Consider the following 25,290-nt stretch of genomic DNA (forward strand, 5'->3'; position numbering starts at 1 on the left):
GAGTGAGTGTGCCCATGCACCTCCTTCATGCAAGTGGTTTTGATGGAGATGAACTTACAGTGATACTTGTACACCACAAATACCACACTACAATGGGCACACCCAGTCAATTATCGCAGCCCTACTTTGTAGTGGCTAACGACAAGTCCACACATACGGTAAGAGACACAAATACCGGCAACCCCGAATCGGAACACTTTCCAAACGTCAAGTATATCTTTGCAGACGACGAGCCCATAGACGACGCAGGACCAGCCGTATACGTGGACTTTGACGAGACAGGCACGCGGGTGACCAAGTTCCACTCGGAGATTCCTGACTGGCAAGTGACCGATGTGAAAGTTGACTCGCTGGGGGACGTGATCGACGACAAGAACAGCGAATTGAGTAAAGCCATGCGCCTGACTATCCAGGGTATCCAGTCGAAACCTGTATATCTGGACATGGACGGGGGTCCTTCTGCGGCAGAACTGGATACCATGGATCTCAGAACGCTTAAAGACTTCTTCAAGTCCAGAAATGATCTGCTCCATCAGATTGTTAGCAAGATGCCTATCAGAGAGGGGGATTTCAAAGTGGAGGACTCCCAAGAGTGACCCCAAACATTGACCATAAAGGCTCTATTTATCCCATCTTATTTATTATACAGCATTGAGAAGTATGCGCGTTTTAGTAGCGACAATTCGACTTGTATGGACAGACCACGGTTTCCACGTTGTAGAAACAGCACAGGCATATCAGACGCCGTACAATGCCTTGGGCCGGTACACTCGATACCTGTGCTTGTTATCGAAATACTCTGCAGTAGAAGCAGAATAAGAACAGTCGCCCCGCTCATATGGCGGTGCTTGGATCGCGCTGCTCGCAGTTGATGATAAGATAAATAATATTAATGACTAATGTAACATCTACTGCTTTCTATACTTCCTCGGAGGCACCAACCTGGGAATGCTTTTCTGCCTCTGACCTTGCGGCGGCTCGGTTGGGCCCAGTTGCAACGACGCAGTCTTCTGAGCCAGACCCTTCTCTGGCAGCTCGTTCTCCTTGTCGTCCAACTGGCCATACGATCGTTTTCTTCGAGGAGATTCGTTGACAGATGCAGGCACAATAATAGCAGGAACTGAGGTTGATCTGGTGGCTTTGACTGGTGGTGGCTGTGTGTATTGCATAAGAGGTAATGCTGTTGGCTGATCAGACGATAACGTCTCAGGAACACTCTCTCCACACGTCGTCAACATCTCTCTCACGCAAGTCTCCAGCTCATTATCAGACTGCTGAATAGACCGCTTGAAGGGGTCCACCACATGCAAAACACCATCAATGTCCTTAGCTTGAGAACTAGGAGTGACAAGAGTAGCCAACAGACCGTTCAGACTAGCTTGAGTCGAAGTCTGCAAGTTGGCCAGGGCATCTGGAACAGCACTCTGGGCATGATCGGTTTCGAGTCGGGCCTTGGCCACGGCCTCAGACAGAGCACTCAGCTGGCCAACAAGAGCCTGCTGTCGCTCTTCAAGAGCCATCTTGGCCTCCGCTGTCAACTCAGACGCACTGTGAGAGAGCCCACTGCTATCGGAAGCAGTCTTGGCAGCAGCACAAGAAGCCAAAAGAGACCGTCGAGCAGAGCCCATAGTATCTTTAAAGGCATTGTAGTTGGAACTGACGGTGCATCGGCTATCGTACAATGCGGAGCCCACAGCAGCTGCCTGTTTCTTCTCCAGTTGCACCTTTTGGTCAAGCAATCCAAACAGCTCTGATGAAGAGTGGTCCTGAGTTTGTCCCCAGGATATGATCAATCTGGAAACATCATTGACCAGTTCCTGACGCGACTGCTTCTCATGGTGTTGATGGGCCTTGAGTTTTTCAGAGAGTTTTTGGTTCTCAGATGCCAGAAGTCGAACCAGAGAAGCCAGCTCGGACTCGGCAATAGACTGCTTGTCGTCAAACGCCGTGACCTGTCGATCAACTCCTCCATTGAGCTCCTTGAACGCGTCTTCCAAATACATGGAGATCTTGCCCGTGCTGTCACTCACTTGCTTTGAGAAGCCCCTCATTTCGTTTTGCAGACCCACCATACCCTTCTCCCAACTCTTTGCGGCCTCCTCCAGGCCAGCAGCAACCCTGCCTGCAAGCTCCTCTTTGACCTTCTCGATTCCAGCCACAATTTCACCTGTCGTCGTCGCACTCTGGTTCTGAGTAACGAGAACACTCTTAAACTGGTCGCCCAAGTTGGCCAACGAGTGCTTTATCGACGAAGAAACACTCTCCAGACTGCTCACCTGGATCTTGGAAGAAGACGCGAGCTTCTCCATCAGCGCGTTCTCAAACTGCTGCTGGGAAGACCGCATGGAAGAGACATGTCCATATGTCTGATTGGCCATAAGCGCCATACTGCTCTTGAGGGTCTCATGGGCACTCTGGGCCTGTTTGGTTTTGGACTTTTCGCTGTCCAGCTCCCGTTTAGCCTCGAGATAACACACCTGCGACTTTTCCGCGTCGTCACGCGTGCGTTTCATCTGGCCGTCAAAAACATCCAGCTTTCGCTGCTGTTCGGCTGTCTGAGTGCGTAACGAAGCTAATTCAGCCTCCATGGCCCGGTAGTTTGCCTCTGCTATCTGGAATCCATTGTTCTTCTGAGCAGCCAGCAGATCCGAGCGCAGCTTTTCGTTGAGCACCGTGAACTCCTTGAGTAAGATGCGCTTTTGAATGTGGTTCATCTGGGGCTTGTTTTTGATGTTTTTGGCTCTAGAAGCGTACTCCAGAGTGTTGACAGTCTCCTCAAGATTCACACGCGCGGGAGAAACGGTCGCAATAATGTATGTGCGCGTCCCTCCTCCAAGAGAGTCGTAAAGAAGACGAGTGAGGTTAGAATCTCGATAAGGAACATGCTGGGCTTTGTCAACAAGAGCGTTGATGACTCTTCCAAGGGTCAACAGGCTCTTGTTGATCTTTCCAGCCTCCACGGCCTGTTTGTTGACTGCCCCTGAGTTTTTGATACTTTCCGAACCTGCAAGGTCCACGAGATTGATTTTAGCAGTTCGAGCAACCTCCATAGATCCCGGCACCATGATACTCAGAGTGAGTGTGAAAACCATATGTGACCGACTGGAATGATCGTTCATTTGCGTGGCAGCAACGTGTCTTCGTCTGAGACCTTCTCTGAGAACGTGGAGACCCTGTGCACTGGAATTGAGATACACCTCGTCCAAACCATCCACCTTGACTCCATCACGTTCCACAAATAGCTTCACCGTCTTGGGTTTCTCCGTGGTATCGTTCAAGTCTCTGATATCTTCATTGTAGAGCTCCAGAAAGGTGCATTTGACGGCGTAGTCCAGCCCCTCAATCTCCAGACGTCTGAATAATGAATGAATAACACGGGGAATGATTCCGGCCTCATGCGACAATCCGCCCACGTCACTCTGGCCCTCCACATCTCCCACCATGGTGTATGTTTTGCCTGTTCCTGTCTGACCGTAGGCGAATATCGTACAGTTGATACCGTCCATCACATGTTGCAGCACCGGGGCCACCACTCCATCATACACCATGTTCTGGTCCGACTCGGGGCCATAAACCTGGTCCACTGTGAACGTCTTTTGGCGCTGGTTATCGTTCACAGTGACTGTAGCATCCGCTTCACACGCGTCCACCACCACCTCCGAGTTCTGGTTCTTTTCCCGCTCGTTTCGCGTCCGACTTCGAACCACCACTTTGATGTTCTCGCCCGAAATTGATTTCTGTAGCTGGCTCGACGCTGTAGCTGATGTGGACGTTGTTATCGCATCTGGAGCAGGCGACTCTGTAGCGGTCCTCTGACGCCGTAATGAAGCTGTACTTGTAGCTTGATGTTTAGCCGCTCCGTGGGAACGAGACCTCATTCCCAAACTGTTGTGGCGCGAAGACATGACGATGGTCGCGAAGTACTAATTGGTTGTATCGTAGTGATGAAAGGTGTTGTAGAGATCTGACAATTATTAGAGTAATTAGGCTGCTGGGTCGTGCATGAGGTAAACATTACCTGGGTCAGAACAGAGAGCCTTCTGAATGAAATCCAGACTAGATTTATGCAGGGTAGAAACGCAGTGAGTTTGTCGTAATTTAAATGAAGACAGAAAAACTCCGTCCAACAATAACAAATCACATGACGGTCACAACTACCATATTTACCCGCATTGCACCTCACTCCTCCGCGTTGCCATGACAACAGCCCCAGTGCATGTCAGACGCTACCTTCGAACCTTACGTCTTGTTTGGGACTAAACGAACCTCTTTTCGGTTCCTAGTATTAGTAAACAAACAGCTGGGCCTCGTTTATGTGGAATAATTATCTGAGCGAGCTCTGGTACAGATTGTGTCGTACTCGTAACTGCTGCACCATCAAGTATGTGAGCCACTGGGCTAGGGTATCACAGAGGCATGGCTGTGCTTGTAGCAAGACCATGTATACTTCCGGTAGGCGCGCCCTTACCAGGGCCGTTACGAGTACGAGTACGATTACGAGTACAAGTACTACGAGAACAGGTACTGGTAAACTTCTATCTGTTGAATCAATGTCCAGTAAATACTTGTACATACATACTATTGTACTACTCATGAACGCCTTCTATCATAGAGGAGACTCAGAGTCTTATCTTTGGATCTTATCATCCTGGGAAGTGTTGAGCTACAGTATGTACTCTCGTATTTGTATAGTTCTTAGATATGACTAGAAAGAAACTCATATTTGTACTCGTACCGGTACTTGTACTTGTACTTGTATATCTTGCGAGAACAATCCTGACATACTCTGCTACAATGAAGAATACCGCCTATACAAGTACACCATACAGTACATACTGTAGGTATACAAGTCGTCTCGGTTCAATTCTACTGTACATATGTCATTCAATTATTGAGCTGTTGTGGTTGCTACTCATTCAGCAAGTATATATCGCCTGTTGATACAGGGCAGTCATGCTGATACAACATCCTCTCAGAGCAAGCAAGCTCTTCGATTCTGGTATATATGGATGGTGTTGGCCATCCTCTCGGAGCAAGAAATTTGATATGGCAGCTCCTCGATGTCGGTGGGTTGGCACTTACATCATATCCGTCACGTTCACCGGCATCTCATCGATCTGAGTACTATAATACTGCTCGATATCTCTCAGAGTGGTGATATCATCGTTAGTAGCAAAGTTGATCGCCACACCCTTTCGGCCAAATCGACCGGATCGACCGATTCGATGGATGTAATTCTCTCGGTTGGGAGGCAGGTCATAATTGATGACCAGCGACACCTGCTGAACATCGATACCTCGGGCCCAAACGTCAGTGGAGATGAGTACCCGGCTCCTGCCGCTTCGGAACTCGTTCATGATCGAGTCTCGGTCCTTCTGAGCCATATCTCCGTGCATCGAACACACGGTGAAGTTGTTGTCTTTCATCTGCTGTGTCAGCCAGTCCACCTTCTTTTTCGTGTTGCAGAAGATGACGGCCTGAGTAATAGTCAGTGTGTCGTACAGGTCGCACAGCGTGTCAAACTTCCACTCTTCTTGCTCAACAGCAATAAAGTACTGCTTGAGTCCCTCCAGCGTCAGCTCGTCTCGCTTAACCAGAATTCGGACCGGATCAGTCATGAACTTGGAGGTCATCTCGAGAACAGAGTGAGGCAAAGTAGCACTGACAACCACTACCTGAGTGGCTGCAGGCAGGTATCTGTAAATGTCGTAGATCTGCTCCTGAAAGCCCTTGTTTAGTAGCTCGTCGGCCTCATCGAGAATCAACATCTTGAGGTTCTTGGTTCGAAGACAGCCCTTCTTGATCATATCCAGACACCGTCCGGGGGTTCCAGAAACCACCTGCTGACCAGCCTCCAGCTTCTTCATGTCCACCGACAACGACGTTCCACCAATGCAAGCATGGCACTGGACATTCATGTAGTCGCCCAGAGCCAGAATGACGCTCTGGATCTGGGTGGCCAGTTCTCGTGTCGGAGAAAGAACCATGGCCTGTGTTTCCCGATGCTTGGTGTCAATCACCTCCAACATCGAAATAGAGAAAGTGGCTGTCTTTCCCGTTCCGGACTGTGCCTGTGCAATGGTATCTCGACCCTTGATGATCTGTGTGATGGCTCGAGACTGGATGGCAGAGGGAGCCTCGAAGCCGTACGCGTAGATTCCCCGCAGAAGGTCGTCCTTGAGATCCATCGACTCGAAGGTGGGCGTCACGTCCACGTCCTTGGACGTCTTGAACTCCAGCTCGTCATCGAGATCTCTATCAAACTCGGCCATAGTAGTTAGTGTGCGTGTTGCAGTTGTAACCTGAATCCTTCTTCCCTGCAGTGGTACATTTTTTTCTTCATAAACTTCGTGCATATCAAATCTGCACTGTGGAAGCACCTTATCTGAACTTTTGATACTCACAACGACAATGAACCACCAGGACCTCAACCAGCTCAGAAGTCTTGTCGTGCTTGTTGGCGGCGGTCTTTGTGCCGGAAAGGTGAGTATTACGGGTCTAAAAGGGGGAAATGGATTGTGAAAAGTAGCAAATCAGGATTTGAGATGCACGTTGTCGTCGGTGGTCTTGCAAACAGGCCATCGAGGAAATGATAAAGACAAGTCGTTGTTGCTGATCTGTATCACTCAGTTGTTGACTGTGATCTCCATTGCGGCAGTCACGTCTTCAGCTCATATACATCTAGCCTATAAGCCGATGTGGATGCTTGTCTCGAAGACTACCGGTCCAGCTCAATCCGGCCCAGCTGTGTGCCGATTGTTTACAACTTGTCGTCTGAGTGACTTTAAAGCTGCTGCCTCAACTCATGTCATACGGCCATTCACTACCGTTACTAATCTAGAAAGAGGTATGCAAAGCCGTCGAAGAACGCATCGGCGAGCTAGGCAAGCTCCGAAAACCAAAGGTGCACACCATCCACATGAACGACTACATATACCCCGGCCACGATCCCAAATACAACGATCATCCTCGTCGATTTGACATTGCTCGTCTGAAGAAGGATGTTGATGAGCTTAGTGTGCTCAACATTGAGGCTGGTGCCCTGGAGTTCTCAAAGACAGCCACCTACAACGAGTCACGACACAATCTCAGCAACTATGTCGACACATACCACCCCAACTGGCCCCATGTGGTGCTGATCGAGGGCTACTACGCTCTGTACGACGAGGATCTGCGCAGGCTGAGCAGCATGATGATTTTTGTCGATAGTGACGCTGACATTCGTCTGTGCCGGCTCGTGGAGAAGAAGGCTGATCCTTCTGGTTCCAATTTGGCCGAGGTGCTGGATGACTACTTTACTCACTCGCGAGTCGAGATGTCCAACTTCATCCTGAGCACCAAGGAACACGCTGATGTGGTGCTCCCTAGAGGAGCCGAGCCCATGGGCGTCAAACTTGTCAGTGTGGGACTGTTCAATCGGCTGAACCAGGAGGTGATGAGCATTATTGAGGGCGAGCCTGTGGAAAAACAAGAACGTTTGAGGATCCAGAGTAAGTGGGATTTGAGAGAAGAGCATTTGGATCAGACGCGGTATGTGGATCTCACGTAACACGTCTCAATCACATGTCCTAACACACAAGTCCGAACACCCAAGTCCGAACACACAAGTCCAAGCGTAGCCATTGTTTCTACAACACACTGCTTCAAGGCAATATACAAGAACTACTTGCACCAAATAACCAATATCGCATTAACAAGATATATTATCATGTTGCTGTAGCAACTACTTGTACATACTGTACGCGGCTCTGATATGTCATCAGCCGATATACAACTGTTAACACGTGAAGACAGGTGAGACTTGGTGGGGTAGTTCTATAACGGTGTCTCTGCTTTAGCTTGGGTTTCATTAGACTAACTTGGACTACAAGTGTGTAAACCTATGGAGATATTGTAACGGCTTTAGTCTAACTTGGAGACATGTGACGGCGTGATCTAAGGAGTACAAGTATTGAATATCTATACAAGCAGGAGATGTATGTGAAAACCGCATAGATGACGACATTGTAAAAGTGCCGTAGTTTCATTACCCATCCATAACTATATCACACTCTATATCTATATCTTTTTGTACTGTCCCCCACATTTCGCTTATTTCGTTCCATCTCAGACCCTACCCCGCTGTCTCAGCTTTCATGTGCCCCTCGGAATGCGTGGATGCAGCCGTTAGGTCCGTGCTCCAAACCATATTTAATATGGGGAAGAGGAAGTTGCTCGAGTTGGAAGAGCTCTTGTTGCCACCTCCCTGCACATGAACTCGCTCGCCAAAGTCGCCCTGGCAGCGTATCTCGGCGTGAATGCCAAAAACCTGCTTTTCGCCTGGCACGTCCGTTTCTTCTACTACTTTTTCCGGTACCTGTTTCTACCGGAAAACCTGCTGGGGTACCCCGAAGCCGAGCTGCCGAAGACGCCGTTCGAGGAATGCCGCTACGACTCGCGATGCAACCTCCTGGAGCTGGACATCAACATCCACAAAAGTAACGCCACGTACTTTGAGGATCTCGATAGCGCCCGAACCAAGCTCATTGTGTGGGTGCTCAACCGGTTCCTCAAGGACTCCAAGAAGAACGATGGCTCGTGGGCCTTCATTCCGATCGGATCCGTCTACTGCAACTTCAAAAACGAAATTGCCCCGTTCCAGAAATACACCATGGTGTCGCGAGTCATTGGATGGGACCACAAGTGGTTTTTTGTCGAGAGCCAGTTTGAAATGAACGACCCCAAGAACCCCACCATCGCGGCGACAGCCATCACAAAGTACGTCATCAAGGACGGACGGAGAACTGTGCCTCCGGGCGAGGCGTTTCGACGGGCCGGATACAGCGAGGAGGATCTGGTCAAGGGCATTTCGGAGTTTAAGCGTCTGGGTCTCCAGCGGTTTATTGATATTGAGGAGATTGGGGCTACTCCTAGAGCCAAGTTGTGATGCGATAGATGATGGTAGAGTCTTCAGTGGATTTGAGTAGACATTTATCAATTCCAAGTACTACAAATTTTCAAGTAGGGTGAGACAAATCAATTGCTGTTGGTGTAGTTATAATAGCTCCTTCCTTTTTTTTTCTTTTTTTTTTTTTCTTCTTTTTTTTTTGTTGTGCCTTTAATATATCGTCTCACAATGCACAGTAATGCACGATACATCTCAAACTGAAACACAACATCATCACCATCAAGAGTCACGACGAGTCTCCAAAATGGTCAAAAAACTCTCGTTCAAAGGCGACAAGAAGACAAAGAAGCCCAAGGCAAGCTCGTCCAAGGGCAGCGACAAAAAACGACCCAGAATCGACCCAGTTGAAGACGATCAGGCAGCGGGATGGATCTCGGCCAAATCGTCAGAAGAATTCCATGGACCCACTTTGTTGGTGACTACCAGTGAAGGCAAGCCATGCTGTTTTGTGTATGAAAATAGCGGCGACGCAGAAGACAAAACCCACTCTCCTACAATGGCAGTATCATTCGACCTCGATACAGTTGACAAGAGTCTCGACACAGCTGAACCGACATCTACACAGCAAGTTCTCCTTCTCTCGCCGTTGGAATTCGACACAAATAAACGGACAATTGATATCGACGAGACGGTGGCGAGGTTTGCTCTCAAAGTTCCGTCTCTGGGCGTCTTTCTGGGCGTGGATAAGGCTGGAGTAGTCTCGCTGGACAGTGTTGCCATCGGTACTCCGCAGCAGTTTACTTTCAAAAGAGAAAAAGGCGACGCGGGGGTTTCGTGGACGATAAAAACGTCCTATGATGCTTATATTGAGATCAAGAACGGTAAGATCAACCTTACTGAAGATGGAGCAAAAGCATCAAAGTTCACAGTAAGACTTCAATCGTCTCACAGAAAGAAGACCACGGCCGAAAAACAGGCGGTGACATACTATGCCATGAGTACAAAGGCCCTGGAGGAGCGTGCTGGAAGATCTCTTGATCCTGATGAGGTTGTCAAGTTGAAGAAGTCTAACAAGGAGGGTAATCTGAACGAGGCCTTGTTGGACCTGAGACAGAAAGGCAAGAGTGATACGTATTGCTAGAAATCTGGTTATGCGAGTGCCAAAAACTACCAAAAACTCCAAACTCCCTATCTATAAGCCATATTGTGTTCCGTCCTGTCTCCCACGAGCTTCTGGTCCTCACTACCCTCGACTTCTACCGTGAACACCTATCCTCCAATACTTGTACTCGTTTCTGTGGTTTGGTTTGGACATATGCATATAAATAAAAACTAACTAATCATCTCCTTACGCCGTCACAATAGCCCATTCACCTTCGGAACTAAGTACCTTCTCCACATCTTCCTTGGGCAGCTGTAAAGCTGTAGAAATAGCGTCAAAGTTTTTTGGCTGCTTTACGAGCTTGGCCAGGACTCCATCTACCTCCTCTTTCTTGATTCGCTCCTGATCAGGGCCCAGACCCACTCGTCGTCTTCCTCCCCGAGGAGTTGCGGAAACGTCCTGCACGTGTCTGTTTCTGTTGAAAGGAGTGATGCCTTCCAAAATGGGATATGAATGAGCTCTGTAAATAATACCCTTGATAACGCCAAAGGTGATGAAGCGCCGAATATCAATGTTGACGAGCTCCTTTTGGTTCTCTGCATACCAGTCGCCGAGAGTTTGGCCCTGATGCAACGACTTGTACAACTTGAACAGTTGTACAACGGAGGGAACAGTTCCTGACATGGAGTGAGAAGAAGAGAACGAGTTGGACCGCTGAGAAAGAGACGATGATGATGAGGTAGACAATGCAGATGTGGCCGACGAAGACAAAGGAGGAATACTCAAGTGCCCACTTTGATCTCTCATCTGGCGCTCATATCGTTGTCTGAAAGAAGTTGAGAGTTCATTCGAAAACAAGCTGGTTCGTGACATGTGTCGTTTTCTATTGAGTCCTGGAGCAGGCATCATGCCCCCGAGGGTTCCTGCAGGTGAAAAGACATAAGCCTGGCATTCTCGACCCATATCTGCGTCTTCAATGAAATCTCCAATGTCTGAGGTGGGAGCGTAAATGTTGGAGAACTGGAACAGGTCCACGATGATGATACATCTGTAGTACATGAGCTGCTGAATGCAATCCTTGGTGAGGTTGTAGTCTGCATCTGCGAGGTCTGCAATCCGACGAATGGAGTTGATCCCATTGATAAACGGCACAATCTTCTCCATGGTGGGATCCCAGTTTTCGTCCACCATTTGTTCCAGACGTACAGTTGCTATGGGAACGTACGACGCTCTGAGGTCTGGAGGCGACGGGAAAATGGGAAACAGTTTAATGTTGATGGCGTTGGAGTCGTTGATGGCCACGAGGCATTCCGAGTAGTTGTTTAGGTCCTGGAACAGCTGCTGGATGATATTGTCGATGAAGACAATGTCTGGTCGGGCCGACAGAAGTTTGCTCTGGATCTCCAGCGCCTCGAACATCTTGCCTATCCGTCTGATGGCTGCATCGTAGGCTCCCGAGGCTGACTCGTAGCTGAAGACGAATGCAAAGTTGAAAATGAACGAGTTTCGCGCGTACTCGTTGGAGTAGATGTGAACCGGGTACGAAGAGACTCGGTAGGCGTTACTTTTAATGGTTACGACGCGGTTGCACAGAGGCGGCTTGGGGATGACGTAGTTTTTCACCGCGTTGAAGGCCACCAGAGCTCCGGGCTGATCCAGAGATTCGGCATCAGGCACAATCGAGTCGCGGGGCACCTGAACCTCGACTCGTGGACCCTCGGTGGGATGGAACGTGGAGTAGAAAATGGCCAGAATCGGCGCAAAGCCGTAAAAGTCCATGTCGTGTGTTTGAGGTGAGGCTTAACGTGGTGAGGGTGATATGATATGTGGTGATGTCCCACCTGCATGATAACGATAGGCATTGTTGTGGGAGGGAGATGAGAGCAGTACAGGGAGTGATGGAGAGACGGTAGATAGAAGGGGGACACGACGCTTCAGTAAAATGAGGAAAAGAATTGAGCCTTCTATTTATTTTTTCAGAGAATGATAGGTGGAAGGTGCTGTTCAAGCAATCTAATCCATGCATTTGTTTGTTCACTATAGTTGAGTTAGTTCATGTGTAGTTGAATGTGACAAGTAGTTGAGCTACCTATAGTTGAGGAAGACAAGGCACCTGTAGTAGGACATATCCATGATATTACGTCACAGAGCCACAAGATATTTCTCAATTGATAGATACAGATCTAGAAGAAGCAATTGTATGTAATTAGATGTCCTAATACCATCTTACTATGCTGAGATGAGCCTTTTATTGATTTTTGAGGACTTGTTATTTTTGTCGGAAGTTTAGTTGAAGGAGGAAAATTCCAGTTCTGTAGCCGCGTACAATACACTCGCCTTCCAAAGAAAGCCGGTAAAAGTAATCACTATACTGTATAAGTTATGCCCGCATTCCAAGTTGTGCAATTGCACACTACCGTGTACATTCAGTATACGTTTTACTTTTTTCCTTTTTCTCCAACTACGTCATTTCACTGCGATAATACTCCAAGTATCTCTCGTGCTGTAGATTTTACTTGCAGCCTTACAAGCGAAGACATTCAGTGCATTCAGTGCGAGCTGATAAAAGACTCACCAGCACGAGTTGTTGCTATGACCGTTCCACGTTCATCATGCTGCGGCTTTCACGATTTATCGAGTGCTGATTTGCCACAGTGCACTATTTATTGCTCCTATAACACGAGCCTAGCACCCATCAACTGAGCTTCTTTCTCTTCCGCCTGAACTTGTCTTGCATCTGAGCTTCGAGCATCGCACTCGTAGCTCTCACGAACCACTTTACCGCCCACTGCCGCCGACATACCCCGCTCAATACGGATCAATTGGTGCGTGTGCAGGAGAGCAGCAGTAGCTCACAGCGACAGACAGCGACAGACAGCGACAGGCAGCGACAGGCATGCGTCTCATATGATATGACTAATTTACTCTGTACGTGCGGTGGATGTTCTGTATCGTATGAACAACCAGCGGTGAGACTTGGATTCAACGCCTTCAAGTTAGACTCAAAACAGTGTGCGGTTGTCGGATGTTGATCTGGGGTGTCAATTGGTCAATTGATGGCGTACGGAAACTGAGCGGCCAGACCACCGTCTCTTCCCAGCGCCAACACCTCGAATACTCCCGATCTGCTCTTGCACTCCTTGTGGCACCTTTGGCCCCGTCTTCTTCTGCGGGCAAAAAAACAAGCTTTACAACCCCAGACTTCGGATACTCTTCGGCCGAAGACTAGAGAGACCTGAAAAAGAGAGGTAATTGAGGCAGCAATGAACATGGGTCGGAACAGGCGGATTGCTCCCACAAGTGAAGGAATCGGAACCGTCACATAATACAGCACGAAACCAAGTCTTTGATTTGCCACCCGCCGCCACACATAGCCAATACAGCCAGTAATCCCTGGGGTGAGCCCTAACCCCAGCAGAGAACTCTAAGGAACTTTCCACCGCGAACCTTGGCCTGGGTATAAATTTTCGCCTTGTCCCAACCGCACATAGGTCGATTGATTCAAACCACCAAATTTCTCTCTACTACAAAAATGCAGCGAGTCATTGCACGATCCAGCCGTCTGCGACCCCAGCAGATCCGAGGCTTTGCTCACAAGGAGCTCAAGTTTGGCGTCGAGGGCCGAGCCGCTCTGCTCAAGGGTGTCGACACTCTGGCCAAGGCCGTCTCCGTCACTCTGGGCCCCAAGGGCCGAAACGTGCTCATTGAGCAGTCGTTTGGCTCCCCCAAGATCACTAAGGATGGTGTCACTGTTGCCCGATCCATCACTCTCGAGGACAAATTTGAGAACATGGGCGCTCGTCTTCTGCAGGAGGTTGCCTCCAAGACCAACGAGACCGCCGGAGACGGAACCACCTCCGCCACCGTTCTCGGCCGATCCATCTTCACCGAGTCCGTCAAGAACGTGGCTGCCGGCTGCAACCCCATGGATCTGCGACGAGGCTCCCAGGCCGCTGTCGACGCCGTCGTCGAGTTCCTCCAGAAGAACAAGCGGGAGATCACCACTTCTGAGGAGATTGCCCAGGTCGCTACCATCTCTGCTAACGGCGACACTCACATTGGCCAGCTGATTGCCAACGCCATGGAGAAGGTCGGCAAGGAGGGTGTCATCACTGTCAAGGAGGGCAAGACCATTGAGGACGAGCTCGAGATCACCGAGGGTATGCGATTCGACCGAGGCTACATCTCCCCTTACTTTGTCACCGACGTTAAGTCCGGCAAGGTTGAGTTTGAGAACCCTCTGATTCTCATCTCCGAGAAGAAGATCTCTTCTATCCAGGACATTCTTCCCTCTCTCGAGCTGTCCAACAAGCAGCGACGACCCTTGCTGATCCTGGCTGAGGACGTTGACGGCGAGGCCCTGGCTGCTTGTATCCTCAACAAGCTGCGAGGCCAGGTCCAGGTTGCAGCTGTCAAGGCCCCTGGCTTTGGTGACAACCGAAAGTCTATCCTCGGCGACATCTCCATCCTCACTGGTGGTACCGTCTTCACTGAGGACCTCGATGTCAAGCCTGAGAACGCCACCGCCGACATGCTCGGTTCTTGTGGCGCCATCACCATCACCAAGGAGGACACCATCATCCTCAACGGTGAGGGCTCCAAGGACTCTATTGCCCAGCGATGCGAGCAGATCCGAGCCTTCATGGCTGACTCCACCACCTCCGAGTACGAGAAGGAGAAGCTGCAGGAGCGACTGGCCAAGCTGTCTGGCGGTGTTGCCGTCATCAAGGTCGGAGGCTCCTCCGAGGTTGAGGTTGGCGAGAAGAAGGACCGTTTCGTCGACGCTCTCAACGCCACCCGAGCCGCCGTCGAGGAGGGTATTCTCCCCGGAGGAGGAACCGCTCTGCTCAAGGCCTCTCGAAACCTGGACTCCGTGCCTACCGCTAACTTTGACCAGAAGCTCGGTGTTAACATTATTCGAACTGCCATCACCAAGCCTGCTCGAACCATCGTTGAGAACGCCGGTGGCGAGGGCTCCGTCGTTGTCGGCAAGCTCACTGACGAGTTTGGCGAGGACTTCAACATGGGTTACAACGCCGCCAAGGGCGAGTACACCGACATGATTGCTGCCGGTATCATCGACCCCTTCAAGGTTGTGCGAACCGGTCTGGTTGACGCTTCTGGTGTCGCCTCTCTGCTCGCCACCACCGAGTGCGCCATTGTCGATGCTCCTGAGCCTAAGGGACCTGCTGCTGCTCCTGCTGGCGGCATGCCCGGTATGGGTGGTATGGGAGGCATGGGAGGCATGGGCTTCTAATGTGCTAGATGTAAATATGTAAATATGATTTATGAACGAGTTAAACGAGCTCAGCGAGTTTGGCTCGTGTATTTGAGAACCTCTGGCTGTATCTACGATGTAAGTACATATTGCACTTGGTCAACAGCGCATTCGAACCAGAAGTTTTACGACAAGCTGTGTCAAAATCCCCTTCAATCATCTCAGAATATTATGCTGGTTCTTATAGCGGTAAAATGTTTGTCCCTAGTAATACAGAAGAACCAGATGTGGGCACTCTTTCACCGTTTGTGATGTTTCCTCGCTGTGTCTTGCATCATATTAGCTTGGCGATGGCTGCGAAGTATCGCTAGGCTTGGTATGTGTCCAAATTCCCTCATTTTTGATCAATTGGAACTAAAAAAAAACAACAGGAGATTTAGATAGACCACATCTCCCTTTTTAATCACTTCCAATATGATCAAACCACTAAAAAAACCAGTTTGAGCGACCGTTTTTTTCTGAGGTCAACCGAAGCTTAAATCCAATAAACTATTTAACCGGTAATATGTACGAGAAGGTACATCCTTGAGAGTCTGTTGAAAGCTACGAGAACGGTGGTATCGTGGTAGGAGGTGCTTTTGGTGGCAACCGTATCGATTATATTTTGTCTCATTAACACATTGCCGTTCACGTGATCTGAAAGAAATACAAACAGACGCTCCAGACCACCCGATGTTGTCTTCTTCTTCAACGACAGGCCCATCATCATTCCAACGGTTGTAATTAAGCCGCATGGAGGTCATCAGACAAGGATGATTGCAAGTGGATACCGGCATTGGTAAAAGAGGCTAAAGGTCACATGAGAAAAAAATGGACTCTGGTAGTTTGAGAGCAAAGACGCCATCTTGTAACTCGCCACCGACAATGGCTAACGTCTTCGCCTTGGTTGGTGGTTGTCCACAGTGCAGAATCGAACCTTGGAGCTTATCCGGTAGGCTAAAGTTTGGGCTGGCGGGCCGGGTAACCGCATGTTTACATCAGCAAAGTATAAGAAAGGCCCAAGTCCCAATTACGCGCAGACGCGTTTATTTCTGCTGCAACACCACCTCACAACACCACCCTTTACACCAACCATCACAACTACACAACATGTCTGGCGGAAAAGGAAAAGGCGGCAAGGGCAAGGGCGGCAAGGGAAAGGGCGGAAAGGCATCAGCCGCTGTCGAGGGCGCCCAGCAGTCACATTCGAGCCGAGCAGGCCTGCAATTCCCCGTGGGCCGTATCAAGCGATACATGAAGAAGAGCGTACAGAACAAGGTGCGTGTGGGAGCCAAGGCGGCCATCTACATTGCGGCGGTGCTGGAGTATCTGACTGCTGAGGTTCTGGAGTTGGCGGGTAACGCTGCACGTGATCTCAAGGTCAAGCGAATCACTCCTCGACACTTGCAGCTTGCCATTCGAGGAGACGAGGAGCTGGACACCCTCATCCAGGCCACCATTGCCTATGGAGGAGTCATGCCCCACATTAACAAGGCTCTGCTGCTCAAGGTGGAGCAGCACAAGAAGAAGTAATATTGGTGGAGGATGGAGAACCACGGCTTATTGTATTTTTATAATCCTAGGATAAATGTATTTGTATATTGTTGTGTCGTGAGGAATGTAGGGGGCTGGCTGGTCGACTTCTATAATACAAAAAAACAAAACATTTGCATGATGGACAAGGGTGAGTGAATGACTTAAGACGGTGTCAGACAGGCAGCTCATCAGACTTGGCATGTCACGGGTCCTACATGTCGTGTCGTTAACGTAAATATATATATATATCTCTACACGTCCGCTCGGTGCTTCGTCTTGTATCCCACCATTTTCTGTTCTCACTTTTTCTTGTCATTTTCCGCTTTTTGTTTTGGGCTCCCTGAATCCTCCCAACCAACCCTCGCCGCGATAACGCTACGGCTCCCCAGGTCCCCAGGCTTTAGAGCAAACCTTACTCGGTGCTTGCCTTATTTTTGACTCAGTGAAACCTTGCGCAGATCGTATATCTTGGCCGTGAGAACCGTAGCCTCTCAAACACACACTCCATACACTCCACACATACAATGCTTCGAGTTGCACACTTTTCCCGAGCTGCTGTTTCTGCGCGAGCAGCCATTCCCACCACACGAGTCGCCTTGCAGCGAGTTGCTCGATACTCCGTGGACGCTAACCTCAAGAAGACCCCCCTTTTCCCTCTCCATGAGAAGCTGGACGCCCAGTTTGTCGACTACGCCGGCTTTGCCATGCCCGTGCTTTACAAGGGTACTACACACATCCAGTCGCATAATTGGGTGCGGGAGAAGGCCGGTCTGTTCGACGTGTCGCATATGCTGCAGCACCGGTTCTCTGGCCCCGCTGCTACCGAGTTCCTGGAGAAGATCACCCCCGCAGACCTCCAAGCGCTGCAGCCCTTCACCTCGACTCTGTCTGTGCTCCTCACCCCCGAGGGAGGCATTGTCGACGATCTGATCATCTCCAAGCACGGTGAGAACGACTTCTACGTGGTGACCAACGCCGGCTGCAGAGATAAGGATCTAGCCTTCCTGGCCAAGGAGAGCGAGCCGTTTGGCGACAAGCTGGTCCACGACACAATTGGTGGCGGCCTGATCGCTCTACAGGGTCCCGAGGCTGCCGCTGCGCTCCAGAAGTTCACCAACTATGATCTGTCCCAGATCAAGTTTGGCCAGTCCGCCTGGGTCGACTTTGGAGGCAACAAGTACCACGTGGCCCGAGGAGGATACACTGGTGAGGACGGCTTCGAGGTGTCCATCCCTGACGATGCAGCCTCTGTTGCCTTTGCCGAGGCTCTCCTTGAGAACGACAACGTCATTGCTGTCGGCCTGGCTGCCCGAGACTCTCTGCGACTCGAGGCCGGAATGTGTCTCTATGGCCACGAGCTGAGCGAGGAGCTGACTCCTGTCGAGGCTGGCCTCACCTGGGTTGTTGGCAAGGCCCGACGATCTGGTGACCGAACTGGATTCAACGGCTCTGACAAGATTCTGGCCCAGATCAAGGACAAGTCCGCCACGAAGGCCCGAGTGGGTCTGTTCAACGACGGCCCTGCTCCCCGAGAGGGCGTTGCCATTCTCAACGAGGCGGGCGAGAAGGTCGGAGTCGTCACTTCCGGCTGCAAGTCTCCTTCTCTCAACAAGAACATCGGTATGGGCTACGTCAACAAGCCATTCAACAAGAGCGGCACCAAGCTGACTCTTGATATCCGAAACAAGAAGCGACCCGCCGAGGTGGTCAAGATGCCCTTTGTTCCCCACAAGTACTTCAAGTAGACGCAGAGAGGACAAGCAAGGGAAGAACTAAATTATACGTATTAATACATCATTGCAGAAGGAATCACGAATGTCAAGTAGACTGAATAGGTGTCTGACTGTGTAATGTAAGATTCGAATTGATTGTCATTGACTCGTATGTACTATGCCTTCTGTTGATAGGACCTCTATCAAGCGTAGTTGTAGGGTATGTACTGTGGCTCTATATACAATATTTGTAAATTGAACTGTCCTGAAATAATCCATCTTAGCGAGTCACAGAGAAACAATGCAATGGACTCAGAAACAATGCAACGGACTCAATTGAGCGCTCTTATATCTACAAGTAGCAAAGTCCTTCTCTACTATTACAATAGATGCCGACAAGACTGTGTTCCTTCTATGGCAAACAATCAACTAACTGTCTGTACACCCAGATATCTTCGTTTTCTATATTACATGCTATTTACAATGTTAGTTTGTTCAGTCAAAACAATACTCGTTCAGTTCTCCTTAGCTGACACAGCATTCTTGGGAACAGGTGACTCGGGGTGAATCACCTTGCTCTCATGACCAGGCTTGTTATGGTTCTCCACAAGTTTCTGAATATTATCCATAGTTGACAGTTTTGGAACGGTAGGGGATGGAGTGGCCTCACCTGCGGTCTCAGCCACCTCCCTCACCCGCTTGGACACCTTGTTTGTATCTTTGTCCACTACCAGATGCTGAGGATTGAGACCCTCGGGGGCCTTATAATCATCTTCCAGCAGCTTTCGCTTGACGAGTTTCTCCTTGAGCCACTCAATCTCGTCCTGAAGAGTCTCGATATCGTCAGCCACCGTCTCTCGTCGATTCAACTCTTTCCTTCGAGCCCGGAATGATTCGTACAGAATAAGACCTCCCGCCACGGAGAAAATAAACCCCTCAGCCACAAACGTAGCACCCGATTCAATGGCCTTGGCCTCATTGAGCGGCCGCACCTTGAAGGTCGACTTGCCCATCAGACGCATCTTCAGATTGGTGTCTGTCTGATGGAGTCGCTGGGCCAGCGAGATGCAGATTTGCTTGAATCGAGGGTGCTGTTTGGCCTGTCCCTTGATGGCCGTCGCCATGGGTTTGGCTATGGTTCTGACCAGCAGGGACGTGAGCTTGAGCGCGATTCCACTCATGTTAGATGTGTCGAAAGTGTGAGATGAATGCCTGTCTCGAACTCAGCTCCGAAACTCAGTGGCGACATATCCATCATGGTGGTGCGGCTCATAAATTAATTCAGGTGGGATTCGAACATGGGCGTGTTGGGAAGATAGGGTTAGGGGAGCAACCAGGAAGCTCCCCGTTTCTCCCGGGACTTAAGGTTCCGGCGACAACGAAAATTGCTCCGGCGCAGATTCCAGCACCGCGTAAACTGTATACTTCCCAGCAGGTGCGCTGATTGGCCCAAATACTGACAACACCTTGAATTTTCCCACACCGTAAACTCCTCCCTTTGGAAGTGTCGCATCACCGCTAAACGACAACCACAATCAACTGGCAAGATGTTTGCTCTTCGAACTGCTGCTCGACCCGCTGCCCGAAGCGTGGGCGCTACCCGGTGAGTAGGAAAAAATAATGGTGCTGATTGCGTTGGATAATGAAACGGGTGCCTGGACCCCACGACATTGGACATGATACCCTCGGGCTCAGAAAGAAAGACAATTGGACGACTCAATCGACAAGGAGACTGCGGCGGGCGATTGCGGACACGTTAAAGTGGAGTTGTCTTCCATGACCGCGATTAATTGCGCCTAGTTGACCGCTCATAACACGCTCGGGTGGTGTGACGTGGACATCCGAGAAATAGCCGTTATGAGGGCAATGGATGGTTTTGTATGGGTTGTGTGTGGTTGTGGGTGCTATGCGGAGCGGCAATGGCTGTGGCAATGGTGTTGGCCGTTTGTTTGGTGCGATTGGGGTAATATTCGTTGACTTTGTGTTACCTCTAAGGTATCACGTTTCCAGCCAATGCCCTTATGCATACACCACACAACGCAACATAGTATGGCACAGCACACGAAACGCAACACCACACTACAATACACGACTCACTGCATTCCAGCACTAAATACAGTCCAGCATCTAATTCCGAACAGCACAGCACAGCACAGCACAGCTCAATTATATTCCGCCACCGACCTATGGCCAGTCGCTTCTGTGATCTAAAACTAACCCAGAAACTATGCCACTCTTCGAGAGATCGAGATGCGACTCAAGTCCATTAAGAACATTGAGAAGATTACCAACACCATGAAGATTGTTGCCTCCACCAAGCTCGGTAAGGCCCAGCGAGCCATGGCCACCTCCAAGGTCTACAACGAGGCCTCCGAGAAGGTTTTCGAGAACTCCGAGACCGCTGTGCCTGAGAACATCGAGAAGCGATTGTGGGTTGTTGTCTCCTCCGATAAGGGTCTGTGTGGTTCCATCCACTCCCAGCTTGCCCGAACCGTTCGACGAAAGCTGCTCGACTTTGAGTCCGGCGAGAAGCTCATTGACATTGTTGCTGTCGGTGAGAAGATCAAGGCCCAGCTCGGCCGATCTAACCCCGAGCAGATGCGTCTGTCTTTCGGTGGAACCGGTAAGGAGGCCCCCACCTTCGAGGAGGCTGCCCACATTGCTGACGAGATTCTTGCTCTCGACACCCAGTACGACGACATTGAGATTGTCTACAACAAGGTCCTGTCCGGTATCTCTTTTGAGCCCATCATGAAGGAGTCCTACTCCGCCAAGGCCATTGAGGACGCCCCCAAGTTCGGCCAGTACGAGCTCGAGGACGACGTTGTCAAGAACCTTGCCGACTTCTCTCTGGCCAACACCATCTACGCCGCCATGGCCGAGGGCCACGCTGCTGAGATCTCTGCTCGACGAAACGCTATGGACAACGCTTCCAAGAACGCTTCCGATATGATCAACAAGTACTCCATTCTGTACAACCGAACTCGACAGGCTGTCATTACCAACGAGCTGGTCGACATTATTACCGGTGCCTCTTCTCTTGAGTAAGCCTCTATATAAAACTCTAATGAGCATGACTAGATGATTATCACATTTACAGGTACGTAGACAAGAGATATTTAAATGACGAGTACACCACGAGAGCAGTGTATGAGTTTCTGGAAAGAGGTGAGCTGTGTTGTGGGGTAATCGTGTTCATACAGTAACTGTGTTTATGTATGCACTGTACCTTTACTTTATACTATTACAGTATCTCGTAATATCATACTATTGCCGGTGATGATGTATATAAGTAGAAGTACAGTATCGCCGGTTTTATTCACCGTCTGAACCGTCTTTTTGTCTTCTTCACATGGCGTAATTATTTGTCTTGTCGTGGCCCTGTAATTATGTACAGTGATTAGCTACTTGCACCGTATTCATTGTTCATTGTATTGTACGCCTCCTCACTTTAGCTCTATATATATATCACGTCTGAAACAGACTGTATCAGTTTGCATATAAGCATCAACACGCTTTTTTCTACACTAACCAGACTTCTCCCGAGATACTACAATACGAGTACGCCATGACGGATGACAAAATGGAAGACATTCATCTTGGAGATGACAGTGACGATGAGAACACGGAGGCTGTGACTTCGGCCGATACGGGGGAAACGAAGAAGGTGGATGCTGACGCCTCAAAGACAGTTGGTACTGAAGAAACTACTGAGGAAACACACGAACCCGAGACTGCGAAGAACCCAGAGCCCAAAGACGAATGTGCCAGTGGCAAAGACTCTGACGACAAGGCCGCCAAAGACAAAAAACCGGAGACTCCAGACTCTTCCTCTGAGGCTCCCCAACTACACAAGACTTCTACGTCTATCCCCCCAAAAGGTGCCACTTCCACGGTTAACGATATCACATTCTACACCGTTGGAGAGGCAAAAAACTGTGACACGCTCATTGTCGTGCTCACAAACTACCTGGGTTTCCAGTCCAACAACAACCTGTTGTGTGCCGACTCCATTCATGAAACCACCGGCCTGCCTGTCGTACTGATTGACTCCACCGGCAACAACCCGGCCATGCATGTCATGAGACTCAAGGGCGACGAGGAATTGCCCCACCTGCCTCCTCCTCAGACCAAGCCCAAGTCACAGTCGGGGCCGTCGTTCTTGGGCAAGTTCAAGAGTTGGTTTGCCGGATCAGTCTCGGGATTTTTTGACGACATGTGGCTGGCCGCACACTCGTACGAAAAGACAATTGGCATTGTGCAATCTTCCATCGAACAAGTGTACCAGGTATACACCCCTGGACAAATCATTGTGGTTGGCTATGGCTTTGGAGCCCGGTACGTGCTTCCGCTGTTGAAGAGAAGTTCACTTTTCAACCCTCATGAAGAGGACGACGAAGACTCCAGCCCCTGGGAAGTCAGAGATAAGGCCAACGCGGAAGACCACATTTTGTCCGGAGTGGCCGTCAACCCATCATTGACCACCCTGGACGATTTCAAGCACGTCCATAAGCCTCTCCTGTTCATCTATAGTGACGACAACGAGATGCTTCCTCGAACGACCGTTGAGCAAGGTTTCCGACTCATCCCCGGAAAAGATGCCGAGCGGAAGGCCATTTCTCAGAATCCTCCTTTGCCCCATGGGTTTGCCATTCCTGGCGATTACTCTGAGGACGTGGTTGGAAACAACCCCCAGGAGGTGTTTGAGATGATTGACAAGTGGGTCAAGGCGCAGCTCACTAAGGAGTAACTACGATAGCCGTGTAATCAACAATGTATATTATATTCAATGTGACATCACATCATCTTCTATTATTTCACAGTACGTAGACAGCTCTACATGACCATGTCGCTTTAGAGACTCACATTGCGCCGAAAGTATCTGCCAGTTCATAATGAGAACTTGACAGGTTATACTGTAACAGTCGTCAGAGTAGACCACGCTAATCCGTTCAGCTTAGCTTATGAATCAGGATTCTTGGGCTTCTTGGGCTTCGCCTTACTAACAACTTCAGATCGTCTGCCAATACTTCCATCCCAATCTCAAAATCAATGCAGCAGCAGCAGGAATGACAAAGACCTGCAATCCCTGCAAAGGGTGGGCCAGCTGCAACTTGGCAATCTTCTCAGACTCCTCGTTATCAGGGAAAAACTTTCCAGTCTCAATGAAGTTGTCCATCATCTGGTCCTTGTCGTACCACAGATCATACAGCCACTTTTCAAACTTCTTTTCGTCCTTGTAGGGAATTTCCTTGATGACAAACTTGGTCCAGTGAGCTTTGACATAGACAGGGCCCTGGCCTCTCAGAAACACGTTTCCAAGCGTGTAAAAGTCCTGTCCGTACTCTCCTCGGCCCACACCTTCGTAGGCAAGAGTACAATCGTACAGGTAGTCTACAGTTTGAGCCAGATTCTCAATGGCAAACCGCAGACCTGTAGTTCGGGGCAACAAGACATGCTTCATGGGCTTGACTCCGATCTTAGCAGCAAACTTGTTGGAGTTGTTAGTACCATTGTGGGAGGTATTTGTTCCCTCGGGGAACATTGTGAGCCAGACGGGGGCCTGCAGCTTGTTGAGACCCTGGAAGTGCTCCTTCATGTTCTGCTCGTCGTCGGCCCATTTCCGAGACAGGAAGATGAAGTTGTAATTGGCCATTCCCGAGCCCAAAATGGGAATGCTTCGAAGAGACTTTTTGAGCAGGATGTAGATGCAACCGCCAAATCCGCTGGTGAGAGCAAACCACCACAGATAGATCCAGTCTGTATAGAGCTGGTGGTTGGCGATGACAATGGCTCTTTCTTCGAATCTGGAAGACAGGTAGCCGTTTCCGTCGACGGAGAAGACACCCTTCATAGTCTCGTCACCTGAAACTCGCATTTCTGTGCTAGTGAGTGCCTGAACAAGACACAGCATCACCACGATGAACTGTTGTTTGGTGTACTCTACCCAGACCACCCAGGCCATTTTGGACTGGTATTTGAGTGGGTAGCCGATCCATTGAGTCAGTACAATCGATAAGCAGGCGCACAGAAAGTAAAAAACAGCAATGACACCTCGAAGCACCTGGGAAGGCTTGGAGTGTCGAGGAGGAGGGAGCTCCTTGTTGGTGGTGGGGACTGCCAGAGGAATATCGACAGGAATGACGGGGTCCGTGGACGGGGCGGATTTTGCTACTCGCTGGGAGGCAGAAGAGGACTCTCCAGCCACACCGGAGGCCTTGACAGCCTCTGCAGTAGCCATTGAAGTGGTAGTGTTGCTGTGAGTGTTTTTTTTAAAGATGGAGGTTTAGATATCCCTCGGTAAGAGAGGCTATATATTATTTAGCTTATTGACGCAGGTGATTGTGCATGGGTAAGGGTAGGAGCGGGACAGTCTTTGAAAGCTGCAATTGTGGTTGATATAGCGCCACAAAAAGCGTCAGGATGAACGAGAAGGGGTTGATATATGTACTGAGCTGCTTTATTCTTTATTTCCCCGATCTATGATATTCTTTGACCGACCCAATGTCGTTTCAATTACAGTATCATTGTCTATGTAGAGGGTACAACGTTGTCATGTGGACAAAGGGACATGTGAAGAGAGTATGAGGCCAGTCAAATGTGGGGCCAAGGAGAGGAAATGTGAAAAAAAGGACAAAATGGATACTACGAGGGGAAGATTTTACGTAGAATACACTCTTCAGATTTCTTTCAAATTCTCTATAACGTCCCGGATCTGGGGTTGCTATTTCCTGTGGCCAATGTAAACATGATTTGCATTGTGATATCGCATGCTCAACATACTCAACAGATGACA

At 49.7% G+C, this 25,290-nt stretch overlaps 14 protein-coding genes across 14 annotated transcripts; 9 read left to right on the forward strand and 5 right to left on the reverse strand.

Annotated features, from left to right (window-relative positions):
* Window positions 1-14: 14 nt before the first annotated feature.
* YALI1_F03909g (uncharacterized protein) lies at window positions 15-596 on the forward strand (the record flags this gene model as incomplete). Its single annotated transcript, XM_504913.3, has 1 exon — window positions 15-596. The coding sequence occupies one exon, from the start codon at window positions 15-17 to the stop codon at window positions 594-596; it is 582 nt and encodes a 193-aa protein (XP_504913.3).
* A 312-nt stretch (window positions 597-908) lies between these two features.
* Window positions 909-3,905, reverse strand: YALI1_F03948g (uncharacterized protein; the record flags this gene model as incomplete). Its single annotated transcript, XM_504914.3, has 1 exon — window positions 909-3,905. One exon carries the CDS (start codon window positions 3,903-3,905, stop codon window positions 909-911), a length of 2,997 nt encoding a protein of 998 aa, XP_504914.3.
* A 1,173-nt stretch (window positions 3,906-5,078) lies between these two features.
* YALI1_F03973g (uncharacterized protein) lies at window positions 5,079-6,356 on the reverse strand (the record flags this gene model as incomplete). The annotated part of the gene is made up of 1 exon (XM_504915.3): window positions 5,079-6,356. The coding sequence occupies one exon, from the start codon at window positions 6,354-6,356 to the stop codon at window positions 5,079-5,081; it is 1,278 nt and encodes a 425-aa protein (XP_504915.2).
* A 55-nt stretch (window positions 6,357-6,411) lies between these two features.
* On the forward strand, window positions 6,412-7,549 carry YALI1_F03974g (uncharacterized protein; the record flags this gene model as incomplete). Its single annotated transcript, XM_066094438.2, has 2 exons — window positions 6,412-6,483; window positions 6,842-7,549. 2 exons carry the CDS (start codon window positions 6,412-6,414, stop codon window positions 7,547-7,549), a joined length of 780 nt encoding a protein of 259 aa, XP_065950510.1.
* Window positions 7,550-8,251: 702 nt separating this feature from the next.
* On the forward strand, window positions 8,252-8,926 carry YALI1_F03992g (uncharacterized protein; the record flags this gene model as incomplete). Its single annotated transcript, XM_504917.1, has 1 exon — window positions 8,252-8,926. One exon carries the CDS (start codon window positions 8,252-8,254, stop codon window positions 8,924-8,926), a length of 675 nt encoding a protein of 224 aa, XP_504917.1.
* A 199-nt stretch (window positions 8,927-9,125) lies between these two features.
* YALI1_F04001g (uncharacterized protein) lies at window positions 9,126-10,028 on the forward strand (the record flags this gene model as incomplete). Its single annotated transcript, XM_504918.3, has 1 exon — window positions 9,126-10,028. One exon carries the CDS (start codon window positions 9,126-9,128, stop codon window positions 10,026-10,028), a length of 903 nt encoding a protein of 300 aa, XP_504918.3.
* Window positions 10,029-10,235: 207 nt separating this feature from the next.
* YALI1_F04027g (uncharacterized protein) lies at window positions 10,236-11,768 on the reverse strand (the record flags this gene model as incomplete). Its single annotated transcript, XM_504919.3, has 1 exon — window positions 10,236-11,768. One exon carries the CDS (start codon window positions 11,766-11,768, stop codon window positions 10,236-10,238), a length of 1,533 nt encoding a protein of 510 aa, XP_504919.1.
* A 1,753-nt stretch (window positions 11,769-13,521) lies between these two features.
* YALI1_F04045g (uncharacterized protein) lies at window positions 13,522-15,246 on the forward strand (the record flags this gene model as incomplete). Its single annotated transcript, XM_504920.3, has 1 exon — window positions 13,522-15,246. The coding sequence occupies one exon, from the start codon at window positions 13,522-13,524 to the stop codon at window positions 15,244-15,246; it is 1,725 nt and encodes a 574-aa protein (XP_504920.1).
* An 831-nt stretch (window positions 15,247-16,077) lies between these two features.
* YALI1_F04070g (uncharacterized protein) lies at window positions 16,078-16,779 on the forward strand (the record flags this gene model as incomplete). The annotated part of the gene is made up of 1 exon (XM_504921.3): window positions 16,078-16,779. The coding sequence occupies one exon, from the start codon at window positions 16,078-16,080 to the stop codon at window positions 16,777-16,779; it is 702 nt and encodes a 233-aa protein (XP_504921.2).
* A 527-nt stretch (window positions 16,780-17,306) lies between these two features.
* On the forward strand, window positions 17,307-18,527 carry YALI1_F04082g (uncharacterized protein; the record flags this gene model as incomplete). Its single annotated transcript, XM_504922.3, has 1 exon — window positions 17,307-18,527. One exon carries the CDS (start codon window positions 17,307-17,309, stop codon window positions 18,525-18,527), a length of 1,221 nt encoding a protein of 406 aa, XP_504922.3.
* Window positions 18,528-19,009: 482 nt separating this feature from the next.
* YALI1_F04106g (uncharacterized protein) lies at window positions 19,010-19,675 on the reverse strand (the record flags this gene model as incomplete). Its single annotated transcript, XM_504923.3, has 1 exon — window positions 19,010-19,675. The coding sequence occupies one exon, from the start codon at window positions 19,673-19,675 to the stop codon at window positions 19,010-19,012; it is 666 nt and encodes a 221-aa protein (XP_504923.1).
* Window positions 19,676-20,041: 366 nt separating this feature from the next.
* Window positions 20,042-21,542, forward strand: YALI1_F04110g (uncharacterized protein; the record flags this gene model as incomplete). The annotated part of the gene is made up of 2 exons (XM_504924.4): window positions 20,042-20,097; window positions 20,717-21,542. 2 exons carry the CDS (start codon window positions 20,042-20,044, stop codon window positions 21,540-21,542), a joined length of 882 nt encoding a protein of 293 aa, XP_504924.2.
* A 520-nt stretch (window positions 21,543-22,062) lies between these two features.
* YALI1_F04130g (uncharacterized protein) lies at window positions 22,063-23,244 on the forward strand (the record flags this gene model as incomplete). The annotated part of the gene is made up of 1 exon (XM_504925.3): window positions 22,063-23,244. The coding sequence occupies one exon, from the start codon at window positions 22,063-22,065 to the stop codon at window positions 23,242-23,244; it is 1,182 nt and encodes a 393-aa protein (XP_504925.1).
* Window positions 23,245-23,505: 261 nt separating this feature from the next.
* Window positions 23,506-24,735, reverse strand: YALI1_F04157g (uncharacterized protein; the record flags this gene model as incomplete). The annotated part of the gene is made up of 1 exon (XM_504926.3): window positions 23,506-24,735. One exon carries the CDS (start codon window positions 24,733-24,735, stop codon window positions 23,506-23,508), a length of 1,230 nt encoding a protein of 409 aa, XP_504926.3.
* Between the last annotated feature and the right edge of the window lie 555 nt (window positions 24,736-25,290).

The sequence above is a fragment of the Yarrowia lipolytica genome, chromosome 1F (genome assembly GCF_001761485.1).
Source record: "Yarrowia lipolytica chromosome 1F, complete sequence".
In the NCBI taxonomy this organism is placed as follows: domain Eukaryota; kingdom Fungi; phylum Ascomycota; class Dipodascomycetes; order Dipodascales; genus Yarrowia; species Yarrowia lipolytica.